Source organism: Syngnathoides biaculeatus, chromosome 6 (genome assembly GCF_019802595.1).
Source record: "Syngnathoides biaculeatus isolate LvHL_M chromosome 6, ASM1980259v1, whole genome shotgun sequence".
Lineage (NCBI taxonomy): Eukaryota > Metazoa > Chordata > Actinopteri > Syngnathiformes > Syngnathidae > Syngnathoides > Syngnathoides biaculeatus.
In genome coordinates, this window is record NC_084645.1 from 17,641,664 (window position 1) to 17,650,218 (window position 8,555).

The 8,555-nt window shown below is 39.7% G+C and overlaps 1 protein-coding gene across 1 annotated transcript in view; it reads left to right on the forward strand.

The window, feature by feature from the left end:
* The window catches only part of fgd4a (FYVE, RhoGEF and PH domain containing 4a), a 55,120-nt gene extending 49,171 nt beyond the window's left edge, over positions 1 to 5,949 (forward strand). Inside the window, 11 exon segments of the mRNA XM_061822976.1 lie at positions 111 to 249; positions 459 to 517; positions 611 to 757; positions 1,045 to 1,217; positions 1,568 to 1,598; positions 1,704 to 1,784; positions 1,891 to 1,966; positions 1,969 to 2,015; positions 2,702 to 2,839; positions 2,927 to 3,067; positions 4,277 to 5,949. Coding sequence (XP_061678960.1) covers positions 111 to 249; positions 459 to 517; positions 611 to 757; positions 1,045 to 1,217; positions 1,568 to 1,598; positions 1,704 to 1,784; positions 1,891 to 1,966; positions 1,969 to 2,015; positions 2,702 to 2,839; positions 2,927 to 3,067; positions 4,277 to 4,537 — 1,293 coding nt within the window. The 3' untranslated portion in view covers positions 4,538 to 5,949.
* Positions 5,950 to 8,555: the final 2,606 nt, after the last annotated feature.

The window sequence follows — 8,555 nt, forward strand, 5'->3', positions numbered from 1 at the left end:
GTTTTGTTTTGTTTTGTTTTTTTTCTTGTTTTTAACCCCCCAAAAAAGCACATTTAACTGAAACGCTTAGTGCGATTCAAACGTGGTTCAAATTCAATTTGTGTATACAGAGTCAAAAGGCTTGTGGCAATCTTACACTTCAACATCACATGTTGGAGCCTGTCCAGAGAGTCCCCCGATACGAGATGCTCCTCAAGGACTACCTGAAGAAACTTCCGCAGGATGATCCTGACCGACGCGATGCGGAAAGTAAGAAAAGAAACTTCTGTCAGTTTCACACACACGTCAGAAAGAATTTGAGATTGGAGATGATATACAAAGATATTGACCAATAATCTTGAGATTAATTTCCATTGAACAACAAAACCATATTTTCTGTCACAATGAAGTACAGTTAGTAATAAATGTGTTATATATTTGTATTATATTTATTGTAAAAGTTTCCCTCTGACTCCTAGAATCCTTAGAAATCATCGCCATGGCAGCGACTCACTCCAACAGCGCCATTCGGAAATCTGTAAGTGCGCCTGATTTAAAAAATAAATAAATAAATCATATTCACATTTAGCAGTCAAGCCTCAAACAGACTGTGAAACGTGTCATTATTTAGGAGAATCTGAAGAAATTGATTGAGATTTACGAGATGCTCGGCGAGGAGGAGGACATCGTGAATCCGTCTAACGAGCTCATCAAAGAAGGTCACATCTTGAAGCTGGCAGCCAGGAACACCTCGGCCATGGAGCGCTACCTCTTCCTGGTGAGGCAAACACGCCAGCTCGTTCTGGTGAATCTAGTCAACACGCACTGCCTGGACAAAGGAGAATGGAGTTGGTTCAGAGCATGTCTGCGTACCATCCATGTGGACTGAAAGAAGACATTGCCCATTTGCTCCAGAAATAGCCTGTTATGAAAATCTTTTGTATGGTTTCCAATATTTAGATGCAAGCTATAAAGCCCATTTTCCATCATATGTCCCCTTTAAGGTTCCTGCAGTTTTTAAATCTTCTGTACTCATATTGACCTCTTTTTCTTTCTCCGTTTCAGTTCAACAACATGCTTTTGTACTGCGTGCCCAAATTCAGCCTGGGCGGACCCAAGTACACAGTTAGGACACGGATCGGCATTGACGGCATGAAAGTTCTGGAAACCACCAATGAGGACTATCCTCACACCTTCCAGGTTTCAGGGAAGGAGAGAACGTTAGAGCTACAAGCCAGGTACGCTTACACTGCAACAGTACATCGAAATGGAAATCAGAGTCATTGCATGTAATGTCATCATCTGGCTTCCGGAACAAAAATATCTTTTACCGAAGCAGCAGTGGAATTGTAGGTTTATTGCGTGAAAATAAGAAATCACAGCCATTGCCACAATGATGTAATTGTATGTCATTTGTACTCCAAACACTATCATTTCACTTATAAATGGAATGTTACCAGCAAAGTCATTGTTCATATTTAGACCCTATAAATGCCTAAAAAAAAAAAAAAGATTTTATGACCGCAGGTTACTGTTATGATTGTCGCTAGGACTTCCCACTTTTAATGTATTTTACTTTGATTTTCAGCTCCGAGCAGGACAAGGCGGGCTGGATTAAGGTACATGCAGTGACATCATCACTTGACAAATCTGATCAAGCCTTTTGTTGAATTGTACATTTATTTTGAAAGGCACACGTGTATTTTTCCTTTTGAAAACTTCAGGCGTTCCGAGAGACCATTGAGGTCTTCCAGCAAAAAAACGAGTCATTCAAGAACGCGTCCAAGGATGTGGAGGAGGTATCGGTTAGTATCACGTGTGTAGGACCAACTCCTGACTTGTTAATTGGGTGTGTTTATTTTATTTCAATTTGTTTTGATTTTCAATGTCATTTTGTTTTTTGTGCTGAAGAATGCCGAGTTGGGGAAGCGCGCTCCTCGCTGGATACGAGACAACGAAGTCACGATGTGCATGAAATGTAAAGAACCTTCAACGCCCTCACAAGACGGCGACATCACTGCAGAGCTTGTGGCTACGTGAGTGTTTGATTAAGCACGAAAGCCGTCACAGAACCGAACACCCGATGGATCCACGGCTTTTATATTTAATACCGAGTTGCAATTCAGTCTGTCCTTTCTCTGGAAGCATACCAGTTGGTGACTACTGTATGCTGATAACGGGATTATTTCTTCTGTAATTAAAAAGTAATGATGTTTTTTCGATATTTTCTTTAACCACAATGTAAAACTGCAACACAAAATGTTACAAATATAGGTATTTACAAGTAAAAAAAAAAAAAAAAAAGCAAAACCAACACACACGTTCAACAGTAAAAACCTCCCTAATTAGAAGGTACTGTATATGCATGAAATACAAACAGCCGGATACAAATAATAATCATAATAATGGCAGCATTACTATAAACATCCATTACATAATGTATATCGCTTTGACCCATCCACTATTCTAGTTCATATGCTATGGTAGTCACAAATAAGTGTTTTTCAAGGTTGGTACCCACCAAAAAACTAAAAACAAAAAGAAAAAAATTTTGAGTAAATTGGAAAAAATGAAAAAAATAAATTTGATAAAAATTCTGCGACTAGGTTATTTTTGCAGGTGCTGTATGCCGGCTCCACCGTGTATATATGTATACTTCGAGCCATGCAGAAAGTCATCACACGACCCAAACGAAGTTTTCTATACCTTTCCCTCCCTTCAGGTGGTGTGTTGGAAATGCTCGGACAACAAGGTGCCGCTGGAGTACGACGGCAATAAAGTGAACAAAGTCTGCAGGGACTGTTTCTCCATCCTGACAGGAGAAGCTGTCGCTGAGGGCAAGAAGAAAGGCATCCTGGAGGTGAGGACAGAAACATCTCGTGGAGCATGTCCAGTCCTGGAAGAGTACAAAGATCACTTGCGGCCTTTTTTTTTGGCTTCCGCTTAGATCGAGGCGGCTCAGTTCACCGGCAACAGCATCATGTGTGGCTTCCTGCAGTACTGCGAGAAGAACAAACCCTGGCAGAAGGTGTGGTGTGTCATCCCTGAGAAGGAGTGTCTGGTTCTCTACCTCTATGGAGCGCCTCAGGTAACTAATAATTAAGGATTCCTAGGTCTTCCTAAGTTGATTCAAATTGAAAGCATTACAATTCCACATACCTGTCACTGAAATTTTTTTGCCATAAAAATACAAGCGCTGTCATCAATTATCATGCACACATTGTAGACGACAATGTGACTGTTTTGTCATTTTTTTATTTTTTTTTATTAAATCATGAAATCAACATTTTCCAAATTGATTTATTTTGCACTCAAACAAAAGGGAAAAAAACCTCAGTTATTTATTATTATGTGCGGTATGGTAGGATTTTAGTGGTCCTGCCCCTTTAACCTCAAATTAGGCTTTATGTGGGCCCTGAACTTCAATAAGTTTGACATCCTTGGTTTAAACTATATGCCCAAGTGACAATGCTTGTGAAAACTGAACCTCTTTATTCATATCAAATAAAATTAAAATCCCAATCTCATTCTATAGTCTTGCAAAATTGAACATTGTTTCCCTTCTGTTATGCATCAAACAACATGCTGCAAGCTTATTGTCAGGCAAGTGCAGGCAGTTTAAGCTTCATGACCCACTGACTGACTTCACCCTTCCATACGGTGTGTATAAAAAAAAATACATTCATTAAAGTACTATAAAAATTAGACCAAGATAAATCATTTCAAACTTTTTGGGGCCTATAAACATGTACAACAAACTCATTTGGGTGAGGGAGAAAGTTATTCGAGAAGGGAAGAAAAATTACTGGGCTGATAATGCGCACACACTCTTATAACTGGGAACGTAGCTGTGTTCAGAATTAACGACTTACCTTCACATTGATGTTAAATGGGAATCAGCACAGGCGTTTGCTAGATTTAGCCATGCTTGGATGTTTTACTTTTGTCTCATCGCTGGACCCTGCAGCACAGGCAAGAAAGTTTCCTCTGCTGAACTTTATTTTGGGTTGATGAGAGGCTTTTTGAACCTCAGCAAGTGTGTGCTGACTTCCAAACATGAGTTTGAATGTCGATGCTACTAATGATTAATCGGAGAAAAGGGAATTGCCTCAGTGCATGAAAATTGTTCCACTGGTTCACTGTTGTCATTTTTGTGCATTTTGGATCAACGCTAGAAAGCCATCAAATTTCAGGGCGAATGAATGACATTTAGGGTGTTTTTACTGCTGTCAAATGGAGGGGCCAAATTTGACCTGAACACTATGTAAGCGTTGACCCGCTGATGTGTGTGCTGCAGGACGTGAGGGCCCAGAGCACCATCCCTCTGCTCGGCTACTCCGTGGACGACAGCAGCCGCCCCGCGGAGCCCCAAGCCAGTTTCCGCCTGTCACAGTCCAAGTCCGTCCATAACTTTGCCACCGAGAGCGAGGAGCTCAAGCAGCGTTGGCTGAAAGTCATCCGCGTGGCCGTGACCGGCGAGGTGCCCGAGCGCCCTCACACTAACGGCGGCAACACGGTCGATGGCGCCGCGCAGGAAGCGGCCTCGGACAGCTCGTGAGGACGCCGGGAGTTTGTCTCCAGTTTGTAGGAGGTGGTTCCAAACACTTCTTCTGTCTGCTGGGCCGAAATGGACAACCCGAGTGCTGGATGAACTGCCTTTTCCTCCCTGCACTTTTTAGCTTGAATGATTTCCGGAGCTGCGCTGGATTACTAAAAGAACACTAGGACTAAAATGCTCTCTGTGTCAGCGTTCCCTTGAGCCTGTGGACTTGCACCAACTGTACAGTGTAAATGTCTATTTCTAAAAGAAAATGTTTTCAGCTCCTCACCTTGTTTTGTTAACATAGAAAAAGACAAAGTAACCTGATAAAATTTATCAGTATTCTCCCTTCTTTTTTTAATTGTGAAGACGATAATGGCGTCGGTCACGCTCACATTGTCTTATCTAAGCAAAGCCAATAATGGAATACTACATTGGTAGTTACTCTAGACACATCATCTTGCCGGAGTGCTGTGCAATCAGTTAGCATACACTGCATATTTAATACAGACTACACAAAAAAGTCATGTAATTGCACTCCAGACCACCTATGTAGAGGATCTTAATACAAACATTTTAAAATTGTTGTAACTACATTGGTATTATCAATAATAATGATGAGGATCTAAATCCAAATCAGTTGTGATAGGCTTCAGCAACCCCAATGATGACACACAAAAAGAAAATGAATCGCTAAGTTCAAATCAATGACATCAGGTCACTAATTGAACTTCTTTGCTTAGTGGAGCAGCCTCCATGTTAACTCCATTATGTAAAATAAATACCTTTTGGGTTATAATGCTGTCTTCTCTAAATAGAACGAGTACCATTTTTGTTTGTCAATCAAAACAGGAGTCACGTTTCGGTGCTGAACGACGATGTGCGCCATCGACCTCACCCACAGGTCACGTGCCGTTAAACTGATGACTGGTCTGCGTAGAGCTGCATCTCTAGACACAAATGCACAGTCGGATGTTGACAAGCTGGTGCAAGAATTGTATGAAATGTGATTTTTTTTTTTTAACATTAATGCTGTAAGTACTTTGATTATTTAAAGAGCTGTTGGAAAGTAGCACAAATCTGTATCCAGAAGAGTTAAAAAAAAAAAAAAAACATCAATCCATTTTCTTCCGCCATCCTGAGTCCTCGCTAGGGTCTCCCGGTGGGACAGGAACACCTCATCAGGGATGCGTCCAGGATGCGTCACAGTTTTGTCGGGTGTTCTCTCGTGAGTTGTTGAACGGACTGATGCAGAGGGGAAGGATGTGCCTACAAGTATTTTGATTTTCAAGCCCCTCAGTATCCATATGAAATAAAAGCACAAAGTTTCCCTGTGCAGGTTCTGAATGTACAGACAATGCTCAGTTCTATCCTTGCAACCCCTCATCCCCAAATGGTTGAGAAGTGTACAAATGCATTAAATATTATTTATGTGAATCCAACTTATTTTGAGGTGTGTCTTGATTTTAGCTTCTCTAATTAACATACTGACAAAAAATATATAAAATAATACTTAAACTAAAAACTCGGAATTTTAATGTTAAAGTTTTGATGAACCTAATTGTTATAGTTTCAAACAAGTCATCTAGTAACGTCATATATTCATAAGGTAACAAATAATTATTAACTGTTCCTGCCTTTTGTCACACTAAACCGACAAGATCTGAAACATTTACCCCCCTCAAAATATGATTGATTTCTCATAAGATGAGGATCCCTCCCCCCCACAGTACTAGACTCATGATACAAAAAAAATTTCAATTAAAAAAAAATTATGACTAAAATGCTACTGGAATATTATGCAAAAATTTAAACCCCTGTCTAATTTCCATGTTTACTCAGATTATTTTGGCTTCACAAGAAATGAAGTTTATATAGGATATCTATTCCATTCCATTTTCCAAGCTGCTTATCCTCAAAGGTCACAGGGGCCTCTACCAACTAACTTTGGGTGAGAGGCAGACTACACCCTGAACTTCTCACCAGTCAGTCACAGGGCACATACCAACGCCATCACTGAGGGCGAATCGATCCCACGCTGCCTGCAACTAATGCAGGCGTGTGTACCACTACCCCACCAGTTTGACTATGGTCCTTGTCAAATCTTTTTCCTCATCTAAAATGTTTTTCCCCATAAAACTTCCCAAAACATGACTTTTGATACAAAATCTTAAAAATATTAACTATTATAAAATCAAGTATCATGACATTAACTTTCCTTTGTAATCTTTTACTCAAAATAATTTCTGCCAAAATACATTTTCCCTCAAAATGACTAAAATCAATTTTTTTCTTGTACAATTACATTTTCGTAAAACCTCATTGTAAAAATTTCCCTCCAAACTATTAAGTTTTTATTATATCATTTTATCATTGAAGGAAAAAATGTGCCCCTTTCCTGCATTTTGTCATGACATGCCAGACATTTACACACAGACATTTCATTTTTTTCTGTCAATGTCTAAAGTCAAATTGGACTAAACCGCTCTTGTTTCAGGTCAGTCAGGATCACCAAAAACATTTAATTTTGTTAAATGTTGTGAAAATGACAATTTTTCTTGTAGAATTTGATGTTTTCTACGAGGTCAAAAGTTTGCATACTGAAAAAATACTGCCTTAAAAGAACAATGGGGAAGCATAGGCAATGAGGTCATGGCTTTGGAAGCACCTGATAGGTTAATTGACATGTGAATTAAGTGACGGCACACATGGGGATGTATTTAAGACCACATCTCAAAAATCAAAATAAATTGACCAGGAAATCAGAAAAAGAATTGTGGAGTGCTTCAAGTCTGGCTCATCCTTTCATCCTTGGGTGAAATTTCCAGGTGCTTGAAGATGCCACGTCTATCTGTTCCAACAATTATGGCAAGTATAAATATCATGGGAATGTCCAGCTATCACACTGCTCAGGAAGGTCACAGAGATGAACATGTTTTGGTCCAAAGTGTGGGAATCAACCGCAGAACAAAAGCTTAAGACCTTATGAAGTTTCTGAGTGAAGCTGATAAGAACATGTCATTATCCACAGAGAAAACAATCCTCCAATGACAAGGGCTGAAAGGCCACTCAACAAGAAATATGCCATTACTCCTTTGAAAAAAAAAAAAAAAAAAACCCAGACAGGTTACAGTTTGCAAAAAGACACCAAGACTAAGATCTAAACTTCTGAAGATATGTCCTGCGGTCTTATGAAACTAAAGTGGAGCTGTTTGCCCATAATGACCAATGTTACATCTGGCGGAATCTTGTAGACCTGAGAACATCAAACCAATTGTGAAGCATAGAGGTGGCAGCATCCTGTTGCGTGGCTGTTTTACTTCAGCAACAGCTGGAAGTGATCATAAAATAGGAGGCATCATGAAGAAAGAACATTACAAGGAGGTTAAAATCTGAGAACATCAGCCAGGAAGCTAAAACGTGGGCGCAAATGGGTCTTCCAGATGGACAATGACCTGAAGCATACAGCCAAAATGGTTCAAAATTGGCTTGAGGATAATGTTGGCGTTTTCGACTGGCCATCAAAAATTCCTGATCTGAACCCCATCGAAATCTTGTTGGCATATCTGAAATGGCGTGCATGAGCAAGGCAATCGACGAAACTGACTCAGTTACACCAGTTTTGTCAGGAGGAATGGGCCAGGATTCTAGCAGAGTACTGTCAGAAGCTTGTGGAAGGTTACCAAAATATTTGACTCATCATGCAGTTCAAAAGAAATGCTACTTAATATAAAGGAAATTTAAATTAACTATTGTTCTTAAAGAAAATGTAAAATTCTCTTAAAAAAAAAAAAACATTCACTCAACAGTGGGGTATTTGGGGATCCTCACTGACTTGAAATAGGAGAGCTTTAGTCTGATTTGACTTCACAGTGAGGCCAAAAATGAAATGTTATTTTGCAGTGTATGTAAACTTCTGGTTTCAACTGTATTTCATCTTTTTCTCATTATTCAGTCATGTTTATTCTTCCCACCTTGGCGATAATACTCCTGACAAAAGAAGAGCACCAGAGGAACATTTTTAAGAGATTTCAAA